Source organism: Ochotona curzoniae, unplaced genomic scaffold (assembly GCF_017591425.1).
Source record: "Ochotona curzoniae isolate NIBS_2020 unplaced genomic scaffold, NIBS_Ocur_1.0 contig_2754, whole genome shotgun sequence".
Lineage (NCBI taxonomy): Eukaryota > Metazoa > Chordata > Mammalia > Lagomorpha > Ochotonidae > Ochotona > Ochotona curzoniae.
The window spans coordinates 33,003,963-33,030,547 of NW_024465582.1; the positions used below are offsets into that span (position 1 = coordinate 33,003,963).

At 40.8% G+C, this 26,585-nt stretch overlaps 1 protein-coding gene across 2 annotated transcripts in view; it reads right to left on the reverse strand.

Moving 5' to 3' along the window:
- ADAMTS6 (ADAM metallopeptidase with thrombospondin type 1 motif 6) overlaps positions 1-26,585 on the reverse strand; it is a 257,026-nt gene that overhangs the window by 118,843 nt on the left and 111,598 nt on the right. For both annotated transcript variants that reach the window (XM_040977601.1, XM_040977602.1), the window contains one exon: positions 6,289-6,435. In XM_040977601.1, coding sequence (XP_040833535.1) covers positions 6,289-6,435 — 147 coding nt within the window. The remainder of the gene's footprint in view (positions 1-6,288; positions 6,436-26,585) is intronic.

Genomic DNA, 26,585 nt, shown 5'->3' on the forward strand with positions numbered 1-26,585 from the left:
GTCCTAGGACTTAGGCCCCTGCAACCTCATGGGAGACCTGGGTGAAGCTCCCAGCCCCTGGAGGGGTTCTGCTTGGTCCAGAAATGGCTGCTACAGCCAGTGTGTACTAATGTGGCCTAATAAAATAGCTTGACAAATCTTGATTTCCTTTTCCTTTTGTGCAGAACAAAACATCATGCAAAATAAAATCTAGAAGACAACTGTATGGATCTTTTTTTTGAAAAAAGATTTATTTTTATTACAAAGTCAGATATACAGAGAGGAGGAGAGACAGAGAGGAAGATCTTCTGTCTGATGATTCACTCCCCAAGTAAGTGAGCACAGTGGCCGATGCTATGCCAATCCAAAGCCAGGAGCCAGAAACTTCTTCCAGGTCTCCAACATGAGTGCAGGGTCCCAAAGCTGGGCCGTCCTTGACTGCTTTTCCAGGCCACAAGCAGGGAGCTGGATGGGAAGTGGAGCTGCCGGGATTAGAACCGGCGCCCATATGGGATCCTGGTGCATTCAAGGCTAGGACTTTAGCCAGGCCCTGTATGAATCTTTTACAAAGAACCTGTGGCCTTTTCAAATGAATTAGGCTATGTTTGTTCAAATTAGGAAGGCCTGCAAGTTAAGTTCTTGCGATTTTTATTTGAACTTTAAACAACAAAAATGCTCTTGTATAAAATTACTAAAATTTATCTGCTATTTGTAAGTACTTTTTTCTTTCCTACTCATTACTAATTAACTCTTTGAAAATAGTAATCCTGGATATTTTCATATCTTTTAAGTCACCAATTACCATTATAAAATATTTCAAATACAGTACCAGACGACAATATGGATTGAAGAAATAAATGCTTAACACTGAAAGTGTTTTCCTCATTTTTTTTTTCCTAAGAAAATTCCCAGTTGCCTAACTTCCACTACAGCCTTAATTTTCTTTCCCAGAGGTAATTACTACTATGATGTTGTAAAACAATTCCCTTGTTTTTCCCTCTGTAACTTTACGTCTCAATTATTTACCAGCCTGTTTGGGGACTTTGTGTAAAAGGAGTCCCGCTGTAGACTTTGTTTTGTGAATTCATTTTTTTGCTCCACATTATGTGAGATTATTACGGTCATTTATGCAATTGCAGCCTGTCAATGCCCTTATTTGTCCATTTTATTGCCTCCATATATTCCATGTAAAACCATTCCACAACTACTTATCCATGGTTCCATTAATAAACAGTTGTATTATTTATACTTTCTGGGGATCACAAATCATGCTGATAAAATGTCATTGCACGTTTCCAGGAGCAAATGCACAAATGTTTTTCCTGCCACAAAATATTAATGTGAACTCTTATTTCTTAGCTTTAACTTGTCTTGTCATTAACAAAATGCAAATTATAGGGAGCTTTAACTTAATCTGCTAATTGACTTATAACCACATAATTCTTACGATGCTAAGTATTATGGCTTTTGTCAAAAAGTACTAATAGTGATATCATAACAAGCTTGAATTAGTCATCAAGTAACACTCTAAATAGAAACAGTTTATGGCTTGATGTCATTTACAAATTTTTTCACTCAGAAAATAGAACCTCTATGCATTTACAGACTAGTGGTACAAAGGTGTTACAAATTACTCTTGTTAAGTAAAGATACTTCTTCCTGAGTATAACTATATACACCAAAAGCAAAACTGTGATTATTTTCCTAGCAGCATATATTTCACAACTAAAGATTCAACCCCACTTAACCGTATGACAACTAAATTAGCAAATACCAAGTATAATTTATGTTTCGAAGACAAAGCAAAATACATGTATTCGTTTCAGAGAATGCTTCTTGCTTGATTATGAAATTCATACCAAATCAGATAGTATTTACATTTAAAGAAATCTTTGTAGCATGATGAGAAAGACACATTTTATATATTCTTCTTCTAATTTAGAGAGGTTTTATTTACATAGTCCAAAACCTAGCTCTGAAAATGGGAATATGAGCCAGAGTTCAAGCTTCAACGAAAATTTAAGACCCTTATGTAAAATATGTACTCCTGGCTTGGATACCAGAACATAAGAGGAATACTCCTAATCGTGATTTTAGATTTATTTTCACTAAAACAATTACATGATAAAATATAAACTGTAAGTCTACAATAAAGTAGGTCATTCTGAAAAATAAATCTCTCTATGTAACTCTGTATGTATTTTAACAGTCTTAACAACAAAAAGTTAATGATGGAATATTCTAGTTTTTTCTTTTCATAAAGTATGCTGACACATATAAACTAACCAAAAACGAACCAGACAAGCTGATACTATCTACATGGTCCGTCCAGTGTCTTACCTCTTACGTTTTCACAAGCGACTTTGTCAATTGTCATGAAACTAACTATGTTTTGCCTAAAGGCAATAACACGTTTAGGTAAAAATAAGCCTAAATGTATTATCCTAAGTCACATGTTCTTGCACCTACAGTTTAACTTGGACTATTTGAAAATAAATGAAGTGGAGGCTCCAAAGGTAAAGATGGTGGTTTATGCTTTATTTCTGCCATATGTAATTATGACTTGTCCAAAGAATGCTTAGTACAAGATTCACAAAATGTGTCAGACAAAGGGAAGGAAAAGCGTGTTTTGCTAAGCTGTTTCTTGGAAGCTACATTTAAAAAGGTCTCATCTATAAAGACTGCTTCTCCATCTAATAGTCTAGCGTTGACCTTCACAGGGAGAAAATACGGTAGTGCCTTTGCTACCCTGTACATCTTACGTCCTTCTTCTGCCACTCTTCTCTTGCTGCTTAAGTCACATTTGGCCTCTTAGAATGTGTTCAGCTTCTACCCCTTCTCTAAGAATGGCTACTTTGGGTTTAACTTGCAACTGCAGGAAATTTTGCTACGGACCTTAGAAAGTTCAGCCTAACAGATTTAAATTGAAATAGTGCAACATTTGATTCATATATCCCCTGTCATTTCGGAATTCTGTAAGAGAAAATACTCAGTACTTTTTTTTAAAGTGGTGGAGAATGTATGAAAAACTGGGCTAACTTACATCTGGCTGCCTTTCCCTGCCTGGTAAGTCAGCCCATAGTCCTCGAAGAGCATGAGCCGCTATACCAGGTTCACTTCCCTACATCAATCGGTAAGTCCCGCAGGCAGATAGGAGGAACACTACCTGCAAAGCCGTCGTCGGAAAACATCAGAAGCTGGCATAACACGTCCATTTTAACGGAAATGGGTTCTTTATTATTTAATCGGGACGGCTTCTGGGCGATTCATGAACCACTTATTGAATCACCGAGTTAAAGAAATCTGAAAAAAAATATTGGGAGTTGGTAAACACCATCTCCTGAATAACCAATAGCACCTAGTGTTTCAGAATGACACGAGAGAATCTATTCTACCGGCACGTCAAGGCCACAGGGTTGTTCTCAGCTGACCACGGGGTAAATCTGTAAGTCACAGAAAGCTCATTGTTTGAATCCACCATAACCTTTGGCTTATACAGTCACTTTGTAAAGAAAGGTATGCATTTTGTCAGCTGGGCTGTGGTTCCTAAACAATTCATCTTTCAAGATTTCTGTTTCTTGACAAGAGAAGCTAAGATGAAATGTTACGGACCTTTGTGAGCCAACTATAAAACATAAATGTAACCTCATCTCTGATCAAGATATCACTGGGTTTTTAAAAATATCACGAATGGCTGTGAAAGCAATGAAGTCCACTGCCTTAATAAAAAGGAACAAAGAATTTCAAGAAAGTTATTATTATGTCTTTGTGCTCCAGTAGACTGACCCTTTTAAAGGGTCTTGAGTTTAAAACCTTTTATTACTTTGTCAGATTAGAATCAGAATTTTTTAGTTTATTATCAAAGTAGGGTGAAAAAAGCCAATTTTTCTCCAAGCCTCTACTCTTGTCTTTCACATTTATCATCCTTAATGCTCTTAAATTTGTGTGCAGTCCCCTAAGGATGCACAAGAGAAATAATTTTTACAAAATACAGGATAAATAAACCCATCAGAGTTGCATCAACATTCATCATGCTTACATATAAAAAATGCAGAGAAGTGATAAAGATTAAATAATGCTTTTTAAAAACAATCTTTTAATTAAAATAAATGGAACACTTTAATGCAATTAGTAATAATGTGTATCTCTTTTAACTGCATATTACAGCAATTAAAAAATTTCCTTTTGGAGTATGTTAAGTACAGTTTCACATAGACAGTGTATGGCTGGCCAATTCTGGTCCTGTATTCAGTACTGAGAGATAGCCCAGCAAGTGAGCTGTGCCATGGTCAACAGGATGGAAGCAGGATATAAAAGAAAACAGCATTTTTTAAAAAATCAAGAGGGCAGCCATCAAAAATGTACAAGACCCCAGCATACGTTAAACAGCTTGTCTTTGCATGACAGTAAGATTTCACTGCATTGGTGAAATGTGAGCCAGTTTCAGGTTGAAACTCCAGATTTTGCTCAATTTCTGGGGTGAGCAGTTCCTTAACACTGCATACAATTTAAGTAAATTTTTCATTAAAACTATCTTGGAAAATAATATTTCTGGTGCTTTGAATTAAAAACATCAGAAGACGTCAAGCAAATTTCTCTTTGGTTTATGTTTCTAGAAGCTAATACAGTTTTGGCACAGGGCAAATGCAGTGTTATAATTATCAATGGGATTAGACTTTGTTAGGATATAAATATATATATTATACGACTGTTCATAACAACTATTTTCTAAAATGAACTTGGAATCCTTCAATTTTATTATTATACTAATTCACTTAAAAGATCCCGTTTTAAACATTTGTATTTGGGTTTTTGCACTAAAACTCTGTGCTAGATAATGTTTTGGAATCTTGCTTAAAGATTTTGAAAATACTGATTTGGGGGCTGGCATTATGGCACAGAGGAATAAGCCGCCACCTGAAGTCGGCATCCCCTATTGGAGTAGAGGCTCAAGGCCCAGCTGTTCCACTTCTGATACAGCTCCCTGCTGATGTACCTAGGCAGGCAGCAGCAGATGGCCCAAGTCCTTGGGCCCCTGTTATGGGAAACTAGAATGGAGTTGCAGGCTACAGGTTTCAGCCCTAACCAGCTCCAGCAAACTGTAGCCACCTGTGGAGTGAACTAGTGGGTGAAGACCCCTTTTCTCTCTGTCCGTTTCTCTATAGCACTCTGACTTTCAAATGAACAAAATAAATCTTATAAATCATAATTCCAACTTTTAAAAATATATGATCTGATTTTTAATAGACATAAATCTTAATGAATAATATTTTCCTACATAACTTATCTGAATTTCAAAATCTTTGCAATACAAAAGTGCTAATATAAAATTTGAACAAAGCCAATAACAAAAAAGAATTTCCATTGTCCAATTATGCCTCTTTTTCAGTGATCTCTTATTTAAGAAAATAAAGCCACAAAGCAGGCAAAGTAATGCTAAGCAACAGAGCACTGAAGCCTTGATACTATCTAAAATAAACATATTTACCATTTAATGAAGGTATATTAGGTCTTTTATGCATGTCAAAGATTTATACAAAATTATGCTCAAACCACCTGTTGATGTACATATGGCTTAAACTCATCTATTAGCAAACTGGAGATTAGAAAAATTAGCTAACATGTCCTAGGTCATACAGTTAGAACGGTATACCTAATTTCTAGCAGTTTCCCAAGTCCAATTCTGAAGCCCTATTCTGGTGAAACAGATAATCTCCCTTCTTAAACATAGTTACATCTGAGCTAACACATATTCTTCCTATTCAGATAACCAAATTTCTGAAATGTACATTTAAGGACTGAAAAAAAAAAACCAACAACAGTTTCATAACTGTGGAAAAGATGGGTCACTTAATACATCTGCTTTTCAAAGTGTTTTTCCTTAATTTTTGTTTTTGTTGTTGTTGTTGCCATTGTTGTTTGTTACTGTTAGATACTTCTGTATTTCTATAATATTCATGTTTTTTAACCCCCCAAAATGAAATATATGATTACTGCATTAAAGTTTGACCTGACTGCTACTAAATTATATATCTATAATTTTTGAAATGCTTTTATTGGACAACTATAATTACTCATAATCATCAACCTCACATTCTTGCAACAATTCTTCTCATTTATTCAATAAGTTCCATTTGAGTATGAAAAAAAAAATTTTCCTCAAGGGTATATTAAAATATTTGGGAAACAGTCAGACATAAGGTCCTATAAAAGTTACTTCTTATACAAGTTTTGTAGCAGTACATATTAAGCTTCTACCAATATCTTACTTCTGGAGCAATTTATCATCATCCTCCAGAGATTACTTACTCTAAAAAGCTAGTAATGTAGTCTCTACTGCAGGCAGACCAGGAGAAAGGATTGGTATTTGCCGTAATGTGAGCTGCCATCAGCTTTGCTGCTTCATGACCTTTTGTCCCACAAGAATTTCCAATTCCATCATGGTTCATGCCAAAACTGTTTTAATGAGAAACATAAAAGAAAGAAGAAGAAATAAAACAATCTTGAACACTCCTTTATTTCCTTATCTGATTCTTTGGTTAAGTTTTATCAACCAATGGCTTCCATCAAGATAGAGATTCTCTTAAAAAATATAAGCTTATGGTTAAGGAGACTAATCCACCAATCATTCTATTGTACAATATATGTCTAATTCCACACTCTCACATGTGATCACACATGATTTAATCTCTATTTGTGCAGAAAAGGAAAGATTAATCCTCACATTAAGATTTAGCAAAGATCTACTAAAGATCACAATAAATGTTGAAAATGTTGGTAGAACCTGCCTTTTCAAGTGAGATTGTTCTTACCTTATCCTGCTGAAATTCAGAAAGACAGCCATAAAATATGGTGACAATTGACAGGCCAAACACAGAAGTGCTTTCATTTACCAATGCTAATAAACAGGCATCAAATACATGAGTAATTTATGTGGTTTTTTTGGCATGTGTGTGTTCTTAAAACACATTTTGGAAAATCCCAATACTTTAGGAATTTTGATTTTTCCTTTGGGATGCTCTTTTATTCCTAAAGCTTTTCTTGTAGTCCTTGAACAATAACCATAATCTGTGTTACCAATGTAAACTAAAGCATTTTGTCATAAAAATTAACTAAAAGTTATGTACATTGCATAAGAACACATTTCATCATGTGTCACAAGTAGGTTTAGGCTAAATGTTATTCTTTTTTTTTTTTTTAGGTTTATTTATTTTTATTGGAAGGGCAGATATACAGAGACGAGGAGAGACAGAGAGGAAGGTCTTCTGTCCAATGATTCACTCCCCAAATGGCTGCAACGGCCAATGCTATGCTGATCAGAAGCCAGGAGCTAGGAACTTCTTCCAGGTCTCCCACACAGGTGAAGGGTCCCAAGGCTTTGGGCTATCCTTGACTGCTTTCCCAGGCCACAAGCAGGGAGCTGGATGGGAAGTGGAGCTGCTGGGATTAGAACCAGTGCCCATATGGAATCCAGGGCACGTGCAAGGCGAGGACTTTAGCTGCTAGGCCACCATGCCAGGCCCTGAATGTTATTCTTAAAAGTTAAGTTATTTTTTCCATTGTGAAATTCTAATAAATGCACCACGATGTATAGTCAAGGAAATGCGACTAGAGTATAAAATAGATATGGATTACTGATAGAGAAACTTTGCAAAGGAAATTGAGAACAGATACGTACACAATACATCTTGAAAGTAAATATTAATACCTGTCCCCCTGGCAATAAAGGGACATTGAAGACTTAGAAGTAAGACCAACTGAAGATTCCTGGGGCAAAGAATACAGAAATGCTTCCTACTTTAGACCTGATTTCAGGCCATTACAATAACTTTATGCTGGAGATAATGGATTGGGAAGAATAGTCAGAAAACTGTTACCAATTAAGAAACAATGTTGGTCCAAATCTGGTCACTGGATAAAATGGTGGAATTCGGTTTGAGACATGTCAGTTAGCAGAATATATTGGTCTTCACAAGTACAATATAAAAGCTACACTGGGGGTGGTCATTCAGTCATTAACGCACTACCAGGAATGCCCACACCCCATATCAGGGTACATGGGTTAAAGTACCAACTCTGTTTCCAAATACAGCTTCCTGTTAAAGTACAAAGGGGGAGACAGAAGATGATGGTTACAGTACTTGAATCAACTTCAGAACTATTAGCTAAAACTAGTTTTTGATAACAGAAAACCGGTTTATTTATTTGAAAAGCAGAGGGAAAGAGAGAGAGACTAAACCAGTGCCAGCAATCAGGAATTCAATCCAGGTCTCCAAACATTGGTAGAAGGGAATCAATTATTTGCACACTCACTCACTGTTTTATATTTTGACAAATACTTCAAAAGAGTTCAAAGAACTGAATGATATTTCTATATAATAAGCTCCTTGTATCCATATCCACTCAGAAAACATGGAAACTGGACACCTGTTACTATGAAATTAAACAAATTTAAAATTAGGGAACACATGGCAATGCAGATTAAAGCATGAGGTATCAGAAGAAATCATTAGGAAAAGCACAAAAGCATATTAGGAAAAAGGCAATGCTGAAGTGCCAAAAGGTAGACTACTGCTAAAAGCATTCTCATATGAGTGTGAAAAACAAAGCAAAATGAAAGTGGATAGGGTTTAAAAGCTTTAAAGTAAGTATAGGTGTCTGACATATATACTCCTTCAGTCTCCAAAGAGAACCAAAACAACTTTTTCAAAATGTTACAATATGCTGTAAGAAAATAAGTAAGACATAAAAGGGCTGAGTTCTGATAAACATTGAACCATTCAATGGGTATATCTGGGGAAAACCTCATGCAATTTGAATATATACTGGGCTACATTTTTTGTTTGTTTGCTTGTTTGCTTCTAATTTTGTTTTTCTTCTTCCTGTATCCGGCGGAAGGGGGAAGATAAGAGGGGAAGCCACACCCAGCCTATCAGCTGCCTCAGTATGGCCACCTGATACCATCCCAGGGTCCCCGATGTGGAGCATGCTCTGCGGGTTTGGTTCAAGTGGTTTCAGTAGTTCTAAAATGCTGTCAATCTCACTGATTCAATGATGAGAAAATCCTTCCACTAAGTCCATTGGCTGATTTAGTCCGCCTTGGAGTTTCCATTAGCCAAGATATTTGCTGTCATTTCTTGGCTGAGGTAGCTGACCGTTTTGTCTGACTTCCTCTACTATGGTGCCAGATGTTCTCTGCAGGCTCCAATGGACTGTCCTATCCTCCACGTGCATCTAGGTATGCAGTCTGCTGTTATGTTTAAGCCACTGAGGGGGCCCAGTTCTGACATATGCACTAAATGGTCAGATCACATATCCTGCGATTCTCCCCATGGTTGGAGTCCAGAGGTCAGCAGTTCAGTTACAGGGTTTCCCAAAGAAATCTCATCTGAAAGTGATCTCAGACCTGACTCTTGTGTGTGCTTGCCAGAATAGAGTATGGCTCAGTCCCTCACCTACATCAGCCTAAGCACACATTGGTCATTGCAATAGCTGGGTCAATTCTGCCCTATCTCTTACATAAACCAATAAATGCTGTGGCCCAAGCCAACCCAGCCCACCACACTCTTGGCCCTCACACACATCAGTGGAAGCTGCAGCCTAGTCAGAGCAACCCCCAGGAACTCTCCTTAGGCCCAACCCCCAGTCCTGTTCCTGTGCTTGCCTATACAATATGTGCAGCAGACTGGTCCAGTTTGGCCCACATCCCATTCAGCTCTCATACTTGCCAGTAGACATTGAAGCCTAGGTTAACCCATCGACACCATTACCCAACCAACACTCATGCCAGCAGGTGCCACTGCCTGTCTATCCAGGCCTGCTCCCAGACCTAATTCTCATGCTCACCAGAGGGAGTTGCAGCCCATCAGAAAGTAGACCACAGTCTCCCTGCTGGGCCCACTCCAAATCCCAGATGTTGTACTCTCCAGGTGGTTCTGTGTCTAGCTTGACAGAATTTGGCCCCAGTTTCAGCTCCTTCCAGCTGAAGCTGCTACAAAGTCCTACCAGCCTGCACTTAGTCTGCACTTATACTTATTATAGTAAGTATTATTATACTTATTCAGCCATGCACCTGTTGATACAGTTGGTTAGCCCAGCCTGGCTCTCCCCCTAACCTGTTCATATAAAGTCAAAAGCTGTACCCCTGCCTGACCTAGTTTGCCCCCTTCCATGGCTCACGCTTGCCAGTTGGAGCAGTGACCCAGCAGGGGAGACCTCACAGACCCCCTACAGGTTTGCCCACTCTCCTCCAGGTCTCATGTGTGTTAGTAGTTGCTGTGGCCCAGTCTCTCATGACCCACCTCAGCTCAGCATTTCCCAGCAGGTGCTCTAGTTGGTCTACCTCAATCTGTCCCCAGTTCTAGATCATGCTGGTGGGTGCTGAAGCTTACCCCAGCCCGGCCAGCTTCCAGTCCTGTTCATAATGTGAACTGGCTGGGGTTGTGGCCTAAGCTGGCTTGTCCTGCACCCTCTCTTGATTCTCCAATCTGCCAGTAGGTGACCCACATGTATACTGGTGGATGCCATAACCTGGCTTTGTCTTGGCTGCTCCCAGCCTTGGTTCTTGTGCTGACCTGCAAGAACTGCATCCTGACAGAGGAGTTCTCCAAACCCTTCTATCAAATCTCCTCCCAGTGGCAGATCTCATGCACACTGGTGGGTCCTTGGCCCAGACTGACTTAGTCCAGCAGAGAACAGTGGCAATGCCCAACCGGACCATATCCATTCCAGCAATTACTGTTGGGTGCTATAGCCCAACCATACCTGATCCAGTCCCCAGACTCAGTTCTCATGTGGCTGAGTGGGTACCAAGACCTAGCCCAGCCCATCCTATGTGCTGTCTATTGTGAGCACCAGAGGGTGCTGGAGTCTAACCAAGTTTGGCACACCGTAGATCCAGTCCACACTCATACTGAGGGACACTGCAATCATGCCTAGCCCAGATCGCTGTCCCCATTCCAGCTCTCATGCTCCAGTAGAAATCACAACCCAGCCAGGGTGTCCCCTTAGCTCCCCAACCAGGACTGTTCCCACCCACAGATCTTGTGTGTGCTGTTTTGGTTGCTCAGATCCAGCTCCACAAAGCCTATCCCCCATCTTGGCCTTTGCTGTTGGATGCTGTAGCCTGGCCTGTGCTGGCTTACCCCCAGTCCCAACTCTCACTATTGGGTGCTAAAGCCTAACCTTGCCCAGTCTACTCGCATCCCTAGGCCATGCAAACCAGCAGGTATGATAGCCTAGCCCATCATGACCCACACTCCAGCCTGGCTCCTGCACACGCCAGTAAGCAAAGGTTGGCCCGGCACTGCCTGGTCTGCCCCTGCTAGATCCAACTCACATACTTGCTGATGGGTAGAGCTACCCTGCCTGTCCTGACCAATACCCAGTCCCGAATCACATGCTCACCAGCCAGAGCTATGACTCACCAGGGGAATTTCCCAAATTCCCCCACCAGGCACATTCCCAGACACAGATCTCACATGTGCCAGCTGCTGCTAGGTTCTTACCCACCACAATCTGTCCCCTCTGTCCAGGTCTTTGTATGAGCTGGTAGATGTTGCAACTTGGACTGCCCCACATCCCATTCTTAGGCATCCCTGCAGGTGCTGCAGACTTGACCAGCCCAGCCAGTTCTAAATCCCAGTACCCATGAGAGTCAAGAGAGTATCACGGTCATGCCTGGTTCAGCCCATTACTACTCCCAACTCTTAAGCTAACCAGTGAAAATTACAGTTCCACAGGGGTGTGCCCATGTATCTTCCACGGAATCTGCCCTCAGATCTGGTTCTTTCATGTGCTGGGTAGTGTCATGGCCCAGCCTAATGTGACCCATTCCCTGTCCCAACACTCACTAGCAGGTATTGTGATCTGGCCCTGCCCACCCTGAGCCCTAGCTTTTGTGTGTACTGGTGGGTGGTGGTCAGTGGTGGTCAAAGCTAACCAGACCAACTCAGGTCTCCCACTTGAGTGGGTGTATCAGTCTAACCAAGAAAGGTCCTCCAGCTTCCTCCCTCCAAACCACTCAGTCTCAGCCTCCTTAATTACCTGCAAGTACAGTGGCCTTGATGGTGGAAATTCCCCAGAAGTCATTCCTCACCTGCCACATACTTCTTCAGTGGTCCTCCCTCTCTCACCTCCCAACATCTTCTTCCCTGTGCAATCCATAGTCCCTGTGCCCAGGAACACATAGGTTCCCCCAGGCTGGTCTTCCTAAGCCCCGTCTTCTGGTGGGGTGATATGCTGGCCTGGAGCTCTGCCTGCCTAAGGATATAAGATCATGGACAGGTTGCCAGACCTAGTCCTCTGGTATATGTGCAGGTCTGGGACCTTACCTGTCTAATCACCTGGGACACAAGTACTTGCTTGAGACCCGGACCAAATACATGTGCAATCTCAAGTTTGCTCCAAAGCCCCAGCACAGGTTGCCAAACCTCAGAGCTTATGGAAGAGAGAGAAGCCACCAGTGGCTCCAGCTACACGATGGCGGAGGGAAGCCACCAACAATTCTGGCTTCGCAAAGGCCTGTGATGTAGCATTTCAAGAAACTTATGGGATTTCAAAAATAAAGTATCTTTTGGGGAATTACGGTGAAAGAAAATGACCTATAAAGCTAAAACAACCAGAGTAGTCTTAGATTTCTTTGTGGTGATATTTAATGATAGCAGACCAGGGTGAAATTTGTAAATTTTACAATCAAATGCAGATAAAAATCATTTTGGACATGAATTCAAGCAACAAAGTTTTGTGAGTCTTACGAAAGTTCTTCTAAAAGATAAGCTTCAACTGGTGCTTAAGTAATATAAGTGCTTGATGGCTTGTTGACATTATTTGAGTTCATACCAGGAAATACATGCAACATAAGTAAAATCAGTCACTTGTCTAATGTACTCCCTTGTCATATTTTCTCATTATATTTTTAAGAGATTATTTTAGTCATTTGTTCAATTTCAGAATAAATGAAATTTTATAGCATATATGTTTGAGAGAGCAAAAAGGTGTATTTTTAATGAGTAATTAATTGTAAAGCAAACATCCATGCTGTCGATATCAAATTTAGGATATAATGCTTTTCAAACTACTAAAAGATTGCTTTCCAATATCACCTTCACACTCATATTTCTGTTCCTTTTCTGAGAGAGAACCTCTGTCCTGATTTTCATGTTAATCATCCACTTTGCATTTCTTAAAAGTATCTGTTAATTCTCCTTGGTATTCAAATCTGTAGAATCATACTTGTATATATTCTCTTATAACTTATTTCTTTCATTCAACAATTTATGAGTCATATCTGCTAAGCTCTCCAAGTTTTATACCATTCATTGTCAGTGCTGTATTTCATTATGCAGCACTTAGCCATTTTGCAATGATGGACTTGGCAAGATAGGCGGGAGCTGCTACGATGGACACACAGTGTGAATATCACTGACTATGTCTGCAAGAACTTCTTACTTTGACCTTGGAATCCTTCATATTTGTAAAATCCTGAAGATTCCAAAGACTGAGTTTATGATGTCTCATCTAATTGTATTTATCATAACAAAATTAAAACTGAGTGATTAAGAAATTTATTCTAAGTAATAAATCTGTTATGTGAGTATAAATTACCATGTTATTTTATAAAAATTTATATTTTCTAAAACATAAGGGTAATACTTTTTCATTATTGTTTTGCTAATCTCTTTTGTGTCCAACATGTTCAAAGACAGCCAAGTTCTCATATCATCTTCTTCATTCAATGTCTTGTGATAGTCTGGAAGAAGTATATGATAAGAATATTACCTGATACTAATACATAAGCTAAAAAAAGAAACAAGTATTTTCACAGCTATTTCAGATTAAAGTGAATGTCGTCTTTTGCCAATACAATATTTAGGAATTGATTTTTTTAAACAGTGAGTTGCAATATGATTTCTAACTATATCAAAGATCTTATAAAATTTATAACTTTGTGAGGCAAAGACAGAGAGACAGAAAGCGAGCTCCCATTCAGCAGTGTACTTCCAAATGCCTGCCTCAACCAGGGTGGATGTCAGGGGAGGGACTCTGGAGAGAGAGGCATGGAGCCATGAACTCAATCCAGTTCCCCCACACTGGAATGCAATGATCTGGAATCCAATGACCTGAACCATGGTCACTGCTTGCAGGGCTTCCAGCAGCAGGGAGCTTGATTCAGGAGCCAGAAGCTGGCATAGATATTCCATTCAATAGCTTAAATGCTAGGCCATATGCCCAACCCTCAATGATTTCCTTATTATCATCAATCTTATCAGAAAAATCTTTCAGTATTAAGAGGCTATCAAGCTCACGGTAGCAATCATAAGGTTTCCCAAAATTTTTTTTTTTTTTTGCTCAAAATCTTTAACTGTTTTAACAAATATCCATTGTTTTTATTCAAAGACTTATTCATTCATTTTCAAGTTAATTTCTGCCAATTACCCATAATTTGTCTGTTTTTCCTTCAAATAAAAAAATTTTTAGGAAAATAAAAAGAGGAGCTAATTCATCTAGAACAGTTGCCCAAGTACTTTTCCTTGCGACAATCATCAGACTAAGGTATAGAACTAAAGTGTATTATATACTTCTCACTGTGTAAAGCAGAATATTAGAAATACATGCATTCAAGAATTACAATCTATTGAAATTAATAATGTTGCCTAACTAAGAATGTTCCTAAGTAAAACTACCACGGGTTTTACTATGATGGCACACAGTGACAAATGGAATGTATACTAATATGATTGTCTTGATTCATGCCAAGATGCCAGCATTTATTTATTTATTCATTTTTAAAATAGATTTATTTATTTTATTGGAAGGGCAGATATACAGAGAGGAGGAGAGACATAGAGGAAGATCTTCCGTCTGATGATTCACTCCCCAAGTGAGCACAATGGCCAGTGCTGTGCCAATCAGAAGCTAGCATCCAGGAACCTCTTTTCAAGTCTCCCACACAGGTGAAGGGTCCCATGGCTTTGGGCTGTCCTTGACTGCTTTTCCCAGGCCACAAGCAGGGAGTTGGATGGGAAGTGGAGCTGCCGGGATTAGAACCGGCAATCATATGGGACCCTGGTGCGTTCAAGGTGAGGACTTAAACCATTACACTATTGTGCTGGGTCCAATGCCAGCATTTATAACTACTATTAGTTTTTCTACCCAAAAATATATTTATTTGAAAAGATAGAGTGACAGAAAGAGGGAGAGACAGAGAAAGAGAGGGAGAGTTCTTTCATCCATTGTTTGATTTGCCAAATGATTACAATGACCAGAGCTAGATGAGACTGGGGCCAGAAGCCCGTGCCCATTCAGGTGTCCCACACCTGGTTGGCAGGGCCTGAAGAACTTGGGCCCTTGTTACCTCCCTTCCAGGTACACCAGCAGGAATCATAAGTTGAGCAGCTAGAACTTGACCTGGCAGTCTGATATTGGATGCCAGTGATGGAAGCAGTAGCTTCAAGAGCTGAGTCAAAATGACAGGACCCGACAAAATCAGCTTAAACACAGTATTGCTTTTTGGCCTTTTGGCTAAGATCAAGAGCAGTTTAAACATGGTTACTTAACAGGGCACATTAAATCTTAGCATTATTATGAAAATAGTTTGGATTTGTAAGGCCTCAGAGAGGGTCCCAAGACTTTGGGCTATCCTTCACTGCTTTTCCCAGGCCACAAGCAGGGACCTGGATAGGTAGTAGAGCTGCCAGAATAAAAACTGGTACCCATACAGGATCCCAGCATTTGCAAAGAGATGATTAGCTAATTGAGCCATCGTGCCAGGCCTGACAAACAGCTTTTCAATTTATATTTTCATACAATAATTCTGACGTAATGTGTATTCACCAAAGTATGACACAGTCTGATTTTTCCCCTGGATATTAATTAGAATGACATCTTTTATTTACTTACAGACTATTACAATTTCTTAAGTGTTCAAGTATTTTTATTATTTCCTTGTAGGTATCCTTTATTAATTTGTAAGTTCTTGATATATTTCTGGTAGGAAACATCTTTTGTTGCATTATGTCCTATATCTTTATTTGATGGTGTTTTTGGAATACATTTTCAATTTTAATGTGGTTGAAATAAACAATTCTTCTTTATCCAAACATGGGTCTATACTTGCATCCTATGGTAAAAAAAGAAAAAAAATTTGCCTAGCTTTGTAAGAAACTGCCAGAGTGACTGCTTCCAAAGTGACTGCTTATAAATGTTTAAGCCTGTATATGGCTTGATGCTAGATTTTATTTTCAGTACTATGAAAATAGAAATGAGCAAGAAAGTATGCTTCATATTGCATTGCATTCATACTACTTAACATAGAATAGTTTAATAACTGGTAATGAAGGCATAGCGGCTTTGCGTAAGCAACTAAAAACTACAACAGCCAAGATTTAATTTGGAGAAGCAGGAAATCACACAGTTCAAATACAGTTCTAAGAAATGGGATGGAATCTAGAGAAGCTGCTCTGAGTTCCATCCAGTTTGATAAACCTTGCCTTTCTCTTGCTGCTCCTTATTCCTGACATTGCAAGGCCGGAATTGCATAATTCTCACACACTAAAAGGTTCTACATGACACATGGGATCACAGATCAATTCATTGTTAAGGACAATTCAAAGATATTGAGGCCATTAGAGTTGTGAAGCAGAATTAAAACACAGCATGTTGTTGGACAGCTCTATTCTAATTTTTGAGAAATTCTGATAGTTAGCCTCGGTCTTGTTCCTGGTGAAAAAGATACACCTTACATCTTAGCAACTGAACCTGTTGTTTCTTCCTCTAAATTCTGAGACTGAGGACCAAGATAACACCAGCACTAATGTCAGAAGGCAGTAGTTCAATTCTTCTAGAGTAGAGAAGATCCATTTGGCCTTGGGGTATACATGAAACCCTGATAACCCAGTGTCTCTTACACTCCTCTCTGGGAACATACCCTTAAAACTATGCACAGGACTCTCATGGTGTGAATTAGACATAATGTGGCTAATCAATTAGTAAACATTTTGCAATAAATAAACCCTGTTGGTTATACAGTAGGGGGTACTGGAACTAGACCACTTTAGAAGAAAAAGGGGGGGTTACATTTACAGTTAGAGAATAGAGTTGTTTTTTACTAATACAGAAAGTAAAGGATCATAAAGATTAATGATGATTTTTAAGGAACGGGGAGAACTTCAAAAATGTTATAAAACATGCTAATTAAAGCAATTTAATATTGGCACAAGGAAACACCAGTGACAATGAGATCTTCAGAACAAAGACGGGACAATATTAACATATATAAGCATGTAGATGTCTATTATGCCTCATGCATACACATAAAAATTTTTAATGTTTGGTCGATGAGTTCTTTTGATTAATTTATTTATTTGCATTGTTTTCTGTGCTATGATTTTGAAGGCAAAGGGATTCAGGCACCTTCCTTTCCTTTTCCCCCATTGTACCCCCTTGCTCTTTCCCCCTGTATTATTATATTAATATAGTCCTTCAGCAACATTCACAAGTACACTATTCTGCTATTTAAATGTATCAGGTATTGTATGTGTAGGCAATGGTAGAAGATCTAGCATTATATTATCAAGGCATATTTAACAGTTTCATTGGAAGTGCTCCTTCTATTTGGGAACAGAAATGCATAGTGCAACGTATCTTCATTTCCCAGGATGCTAGTTTCCATTATTGAATTAATATCTAAAGATATAATTACATTCATGTTTGCTTATGTATCTATTTGTTTTGTATTTTGCATAATGTTGCCTTATATCACAGAGAACAAACACATGGTATTTTTCTTTTGGGGACTGGCTTATTTCTCTTTCCTATCTATCTATCTATCTATCTATCTATCTATCTATCTATCTATCTATCTATCTATCTATCTATCTCTTCTCTCCCCCCAAGCCCTGTATCTGCTTTTCAAGTACATAAACATAAAAAAATCTTTTAAAAATAAAGGAGGAAAATCAAAAGAGGAATGAGTAAAACCAAAAGAGAATAAGATTTTTTTTACTTTTAATTGATATAAGATATAACTGTCTAGGGTAGCAATCATCCCCAGCTGTAGGCTGTATTGTACCAAGCCAAGTGTTACACTACTGGGAGAAAAACAGTTAATAGCTGGCGAGTGCCTGTTTAGGGCCAAATCTGTGTTAACTATACCAATGTGCCAGCATAATTGCCTATTCAATTTTTTTTAAAGATATGTGGGGGACAGACACTGGCATACCAGCAGACAGGGTCTGGGGACCCATGCGCAAACGTGTGGGGCCTAGATAAGCAGCAGGGACTCAGGCTGGCACGGCACACCACCAGAAGACAAGGCTTGGGGACATGCATGCTTGTAGGCATGGGGGCCTGTGGATTGCTCAGGAAAGTGGTCTGGGGTTGTAGGGGAGGGAGGACTGCTCAGGCAGAATGTGACAAGTGAGGAATGACTTCTGGAGAACTTCCACCAACTAGGCTACTGCACTTGAAGGTAAATGAGGGGATTGAGACTGGATGGTTTAGAGGAGGGACACTGGAGGACCTTTTAGGGCCAAACCAATACACCCGCCCATGTGTGAAACCTAAGCTGGGCTATTTGGTATCCACCACCACCTACTGATGCATCAAAGGCCATGCCTCAGGGCAAGGGGTATCTGCCTGGAAGGGCTTCACCACAGTAACTACCAGTGAGTGACAGGACAACACATGGACCATGTTAGGTTGGACCATGACACTAACCAGCTCACAAGAGAACTGGGTCTGGGAGCAGATTCTGTGGGGGAATCATGGGCTCATCCTAGTGGGAATGCCATTACAGCTGGTTTGCACAAGGGCTTGGGGTAGTGACAAGCTGAGCTAGGAATGACTATGGGACTCATCAACACTGATTGGGATCAGGTCAGGCTGGTCTGTAACACCTGTAGGTGCACCAAGAATCTGGACTGGTGTGGGCCAGGCCACAACATTGACCAGCTCATACAAAGGCCAAGACAGAGGGAATAGACTATGCTGGGTAAGGACCTACCACCTGCTGGAACATGTGAGATCTGGGTCTGGGAGTGCAACCTGGTGGGCCATAGTTCCCACCGGTGAGCACGTGAATCAGGGCTGGTGTGGGCCAGGCTGGGCAAGGTTACTTCACCTGTGGCAAGTGTGTGGGTTGACTCTGGAGTTGTGGTTGGGCAGGGCCAGGCCAGACCTTAGCTCACTGCCATGCACAGAGGCCAGGCTAGGCTAGGCTATCACACTACCGGTCTGCATGAAAGCCAGAGATGGGAGCAGGCTGGGGAGGGCTAGGTTGTAGCACCCAACAGTGAGGAGTTGAGACTGGTGGAGGGGTTGGGGGTGGCACCAGGTATAACGCTCCCTCTTGTTTGTCTTTGGCCTGAAAGTTCCCTGTACGGGCCACCAGTTGTTGCCACCCAGTGGTGACACTAAATAAAAAGGCATACTCTCGAGGGTCTGGAAAAGCCTGAACCACAACTGGACCCCTTATTGCCAAAAGTGGCTGCATTTATACCCTTCTCTCTGCTGCCTTTTTCTCTGTTGGTCTTAGCTTTTCTCCCTGCTTCTCTAGCCCTCTCTCTGCTGCTTTTCCTGTTCTTGTCCTCGTACTTTTTTCTCCATTGGTCTTACTGCTTCTGTATTGCTTTTGTACCCCTCTCTGCTGCTTTTCCCTATCTTTCTCCTCCTTGTCCCATGCGCCTTAGCTTTTCCGTTAGCTTTTCTACCCTGTTCTTCTGCTTCCATCTGTCGTTCTTCTCCCCATCTTTCTCCTTGTCGTCCCCTCCTTAGCTTTTACCGGCTGCTTTTATACTGTTCTCCACCAATCACTTCTCCTCATGGGTCCACTTGGTGCTACCTGATGGCCAGTAGCAATGACATAATTGCAGCGAGGGCATCAGTCTATCCCTGTGACTTCCTGTTTACCTGCTGGTGAGACCAACCCTGCGCATCCTGGCCCTGGGCCAGCCGCCATCCTGCAACGGCCTTTCCTATTCCGGGGAGCGGCTTCAGCACCCTGCTCCCCACAACCAGGCCAGGCCAGGCCTGGCTGTAGTTTTGATGGCAAAGGCCAAGCTGGGGGACAGGTTTGCAGAGCTGGGTCAGAGCTGCCACTTGCACAGGCAAAATCTATAGCTGGGAGCAGACCTGGTTAGGATCAAAGAGGATGCCATGGCTGGGCTGCAGTTCCTACTGGTGAGGGCGAAAGCCAGAATGAAGGTGCCAAACTGGGCTGGACATGGTCGAAGTATAGCTTGGCCTGGATCTACAGTATGCTAGACTGCGCTAGACTCTAGCACCTACTGGTGTTTGCAAGAGCCACAGTAGGTGTGGGACAGGCTGGACCAGTCTCTGTACCTGCTGATCCACATGAGAGCTGGATCTGGGGTTGGACTAGGCATGGCTGGGCCGCAGTACCCAACAATAAGGTGCTGGGATGAATGTGGGCTGGTCATGTAAGGCCAGGACAGGAGGTGGGCCAATTCAGTCTGGCCAAGAACCCACCAGTGTGCGTCAGATCTGTGACTAGGAGGTGACCTGATAGATCAGTTAGGGAACTCCTCCGTTAAGAGGCAGTCACTGCAGGTGAGTGCAAGAACCAAGGCTGGGAGCAGCCTAGACAAAGCCAGGTTATGGTATCCACAAGTATACATGTGGGTCACGTCTGAGGACAGGCCAGCCTCGGTCAGTTCATAGTACTCACTGGGAGATTGGAGAACCGTGGGGGTGGCTGGCTGCAGGACAAGCCACCTTAGACCACAACCCCAGCCAGTTCACATTATGAGCAAGACTGGAGGCTGGCTGGGTTGGGCTGGGCTGGGCTTTAGCACCTGCCAGCATGAGCTGGAACTGGGGAAGGCCAGGCCAAGCCAGGCTGCAGCAACCCACTGGTAGATGCCGAGGTGAGGCGAGTAATGCCAGCATGGGCCACAGCTCCCACTAGCACATATAAGACCGGGGATGGCAGGTTAGCCCACAGGGGAGCTGTGGGATTCCCCTGCTGGGCCACTGTTCCTGTTGGTGAGCCTGAGAGTTTGGACTGGGCAGCAGAACAGGCCACGTAGGGCTACAAAGCCCGTGGCCTGCATGTGAGCTGGGTTAAGGAAAGAACTGGGCTGAGCTAAGCAACTGTATCCACTGATGCTTCCATCAGTGAGAGTAAATACAGGCTGGCTGGACTTTGTCAAAGCATCAGCTAGCAAATGGTGGGACTGAGGGCAAATCATGTGAAGCTAGGCTGTAGAACCACCTGGAAAGTCCCAGGAGCAAAACTGTGGGCACCTCTCTGATGGACTCCAGCTCCCATTGATGAGCATGAGAATCAGGGCTGGGAATAGGCCTGGCTAGACAGGTGATAGCACCTGCCGGCATAAGTGTGGGCTGGATAGTGGACTCAATTAAGCTGAGTCAGGTTTCAAAGTCCATGGATGTGTACAAGAACCAAATGAGAATGCACGACAGACTGAACCAGTTTGCTACAAACACCAGCATGCAGAAACTAGCGTTGTGGGGTGGCGGGCTGCAGTGGTTGCTCTGATTAGGTTGCAGCTCCCACTGTGTGCATAAGGACAAGTGCGTGGTGGGCAGGGTTACGGCATCCCTTGGTTAATGTATGAGGTGGGGCTGGGGACAGAACTGACCAGGTGACTGCAACCACCAGTGTGTGTGTGTAGGCTGGTGTGGGTGATGGACTAAGCTGGACCCTGCACTGGATGACACACACAGGAGTCAGGTTAGGTTTAGGAGTCTAGTGAGATTTCCTTGGTCCCCCCCCCCCGACCCCAACGGAATCACTGGATTCAGAACTCCAACCATGCTGAAAATCACAGGATCTGTGTTCTGACCCTGGAACGTATGTGGCAAAACTGGGTCTCCATGGTTGCTGAGGCCTGTGCAGTGGATGGCATGTCCAGATGCTCAAGTGGAACATGACAACCACTTCATGGATGGCAGAACAAATTGGACAACTTTCCTGGCCAAGCTATGACAGCAAATATCTGGGTGAACAGAGACTCTATGGTGGACTATGTCAGCCAATGGATCTTGTAGGAATTTCTTCAACCTTAGAGCAATGAAATCAACAGCATCTCAGAACTATCCAAAGCACTTAAAACGTATCCTCAGAACATGCTCCACATTGGGTCCCTCGGATGACAGTGGGTAACCATTCCCCCTTCCCAGGTACAGATGCAGCTGTGCTATTGGGAGCGGCCCTCTTCTTTCTCTCCCCACTTACCGCAGATACAAAAAAAAAAAAAAGAGATTGGAGGCAGTTGTGTCATCAACTTTCCCCCATTTCCTAAACCTTCTCCATCCTAACTGGCGGTTCACATAGGCATGCATCCCTCTCTATTATGTAAACAGCATAAAAAATAAATTATTTAAAATAAAAACCAAAGAAAAATAAAGTGATAAAAGTCAAAATAAAAGAACTTCATTGGCTTTATTGGAGTGGATTATTCAAAAGAAACAATAAAGAGGCTAAAAAAATAAAGCAACAGTAATAATGTGTTGGAGACTACAATAAATGGATAACTGAGATAAAAAAAGCAATGTTATAGGGAGCAGTGAGGATCTGGAAATTATAAGGATACACATGTTATATATGAAACAGCATAGTGATATCTGAAAATAGATTCACACTATATGTAAACTCAGATATGTATATATTATTAGAGAACCTTATATATATAAAGTTTTCTATTACAAGTTTAGAAGCCCACACTGCTGGCTGGCATTGTGGCTTAGTCAGTGAAGCTGCTTCCTATGCCTCCTGTCTCCATTATGGAGGCTGCTTCAGGATTCGGCTGCTCTGCTTGCAATCCAGTTCACTGCTCATGGCCTAGAAAGGCAGCAGAAGATGCCCCAGTGTGTGGGCACCTGCCACCCCTGTGGGAGACTCAGAAGAAGCTCCAGGCTCCTAGATTCCATTCTGGCCACTGTGCCCATCTGGGGAGTGAATCAGAAGATGTCATATCTCCCTGTCTCTCTTTCTAGAACTGACTTTCAAATGAATATATAAATCTTTTTAAAAAGTATTAAAAGTATTAAAAAGAGGACCTGGCAAGGTAGCCTAGTGTCTAACGTCCTCGTCTGGAACGCTCCAGGATCCAATGTGGGTGCCGGTTCTAATCCTGGCAGCCTCACTTCCCATCCAGCTCCCTGCTTGTGGTCTGGAAAAGCACTTGAGGATGGTCTAAAGTGTTGGGACCACATGATCCCAAGACCCAGAAGAAGCTCCTAGCTTTGCATCAGTTCAACTCTAGCCATTGGGGACACTTGGTGAGTGAACCAGTAGACAGATCTTTCTGTTTCTCCTTCTCTCTGTAAATCTGACTTTCTAAGAAAAATAAATAAATATTTAAAGAAAGCAAACAGAAAAATGTATGAAAAGAAATATAACGGTTATGCAAAAAGAGGAGAGAAAAAGGAATCATAAAAAGTACTGTTAAAGCCAGAAAAATCCAGGCTAGCCCTTTAACCTAGAGGTCAAGAGACGGCCTGTGATGCGTACCCCCATATCATAGGAGCTGTATTCAAAGCCCAGGTCCCCGACTGCAGCTTCCAGCTGATGCACACCCTGAGAAGCACTGGCAAAGGCTCGGGTACTTGGGTCCCTGGCATCCAAATGAAAGACACAGACTGAGTTCCTGGCTTCGCACTTCCACCTGGCACTGTCCCAGATGTAGCAGGCATTTTGGCAGTGGGCCATTGGATTAAAGCTTTCTGTCTTTCTGCCTGTCTTGTCTCTTTCTTTCACACTCTGGCTCTCTCTTTCTCTCTGGCACACTGCTTTTTAAGTATATGAAAGCACACTAAAAAAATGAACAAAACTGCAAGGAGAGCTATGCAATTTCACTATTTTAATTAGAAACACTATTTAGACTGGTTTTTCAGTTACTGTAATAATACTACAATTAAATAAGAAAATCAACAAAGATACGATTGATCCGAATAGTACTATCAATCAACTTAATTCAAACGATATTCATAGAATGTTCCACCTATTACCTGTAGAATACACACTGAAAAATGAAATATTTTTTCAAAATATTCAACTAAAAGAGAGAGAAAAATGGAACATAAACAGATGGAAAAGGCTTAAAAAAATAAAGCAGCAACATTATCAGCCAAAAGCAAGTATATCAATAATCACATTACAAGTAATTGGAAGAAATAATACAATTTAAAGGAATTTAACAGAATGAAGAAAGAAAAAATCAACTGTAAGTCACCTAAAAGAATTTCACATTTAATACAATGATATAAGCAAATTCAAAGTCAAAGGACAGAAAAGGAAAAAGATGACATGAAAACAATAAGATTAAATTTGGAGCTGCTATATTCAGCAACGTAGATTCCTGAAAAAGTAATATTACCCAAGGATAAAATCATATCACTTGTATTGTTTCTGTTTTCTTTTTCCTTCTTACAATGACAAAGATCCTGAATTATCAAGAACACATAATTTAAATGTGAATGCATTTAATTAGAAAACTTCAAAATACATGATGTAAGATCTGACAGAACTGACATAAGAAATAGACAAAGCCATTACATTGTTTTTAAACTGACAGATACCTGTCATAAATGGCTGTAAAAGTACAGAAGATTTGAATCCTATCAGTCAGATGAATCAAACTGACGATGCTGGAACACCATGCCTAACACAACAGCAGAACACTTATGCGTTCCAAGGATGCATGATCCATTTACTGGTATTTTACATGTGAGAGAATTCAAGAAGAAATGATATTCCAAGAAGATGATATTCCAAGAAGAAATCACATGCACACACACAATTTTTAACTGAATCAAAATGAAATTCAGCAAAACAAAACTTACGACTGCTACAAAAGCTAGTGCTAAAAAAGAAGTTTCTAGTCTTAAGTTATATTATGAAAGAACAAAGACCCCAAGTCTGTTATTGAAGCTTCTACCACAAAAGAATAAAAAAGCACAAACTAAACTGGAAATAAAGAAAAGAGAAAAGCATAAGAAAGGAAAAGAGGAAAAGTAAACTGATGACATAGAAAGCGAGGGAACAACAGAACAAAATAAACACGGTGTGAACCAGAGAAGGGAAGACTGGATGAACAGTGGATAAACATTCCTAACACGGGGATCACAACAGTAATTGTCCTGATGCTACTTCTCTCCTTTACAAAAGACTCATCTCTTAAGCACAGGGACCTCCCAACCTTGTATTCTACTAGGACGGGGCCTGGCAGAAGATGGGAAGCCACACTGCGTCTCTCACATCCACAGCAGGAAACAACCCTTTGAGGCATCACCTAAGGCCATCCTAGGCACACCCCAAAATGTGCACGAGCAGAAAGCTGCAAAGGGAGGAGAACCGATGAGAGAAGCAGGCATCCCAAGCAGCATCCTAACCATGGCGCCAAAGGCATTGCCCAAGATCTCTTCTCAAGATTATTAATGTTTGAGCACTTCAGATAGATTAGTTTTCTCAATTGCTAGATGTTTGGTTAAATTCTTACCACTCCTCTTTGGTATAACTTGTTTCAACTTCTGATACCCAGGGCAACTACATAATTTTCAAAATCCTATAAAGAACACTTTTTCCTATAAGGTTTCGTTAAGTGTCTTTTATCTTACAGAATACGTTAAAAAGAGACATATCATTTAAATGTAGCATAAATCTCACCTTTCCATTTGACAAGGATGTTAATTTATTGTTTTCACAAAGAGAGAAATAAAAGTGGTCACTAAAACCTAATCAAAGAAAAAAATTATTCCACAGTTATTTCAAATGGAATATACATCCAATGCAAGTATATACTAGATATAAAGTATATTCTGTACAATTTTTAAAAAGATATAAAATATTCATGTAGTATTGTGACCCCATTGGGACTCTAAATTTAGGAATTCATTGTCAACTATTATTCCTTGTAATCAACCAACAGAAATCATTACTTTATCCATTCAATAAGCAATTGAAATCATTTAAAAATGGATGCTTGATCTGAAAAATCTACCAGATATATACATTCAGTGGTTACTGATTTATCTCAGAAGTACAGAGGCATGAGGTGTGCCAGAAGCGATCTGCTAAGTTCTGAAACGTAAACCCTAAGTCTTAAATTCAAGCAGAGGGATCTTCATCTAGAAACAGATTTTCTCTGACTGACCAAATAAAAATGTGACGCAACGAAAAATAAAATATGTGCAACACATCCTGTCTAGCTCTGAAGACTGAAGGATATTTGCAAAACAACATAGTCTTAATGATCAACTGGACCTGGAGAAAAAACTAGTATGGAAGGGAGGAAAAAAAGAATGGAGGTTTGTCAAGGTTTTTTTGAATGGAAACATTCTTTCCAACCTCAATCTAGAGAATGCTGTGCAATTCCCTCACCGGCTTTTTAACACTCACATTTGCAAACAAGAATTAACTCTGGAGATACAGTTACTTAAAGGCACATAAAACTCCTTTCACAATGGTTTCTATGATAGAAACCATTCATCTTTCAAGTCCTAGGTGTTCAGCTTCCAATCAAGCCTCGTGCCAACCCTCTTGGGAAGGTAGTGTCCGTTTAGGGGACTCAGAATTCCAGGTTCCAAGCTTCCGCCTGGACAAGCCATGACTGTAGCAGCAA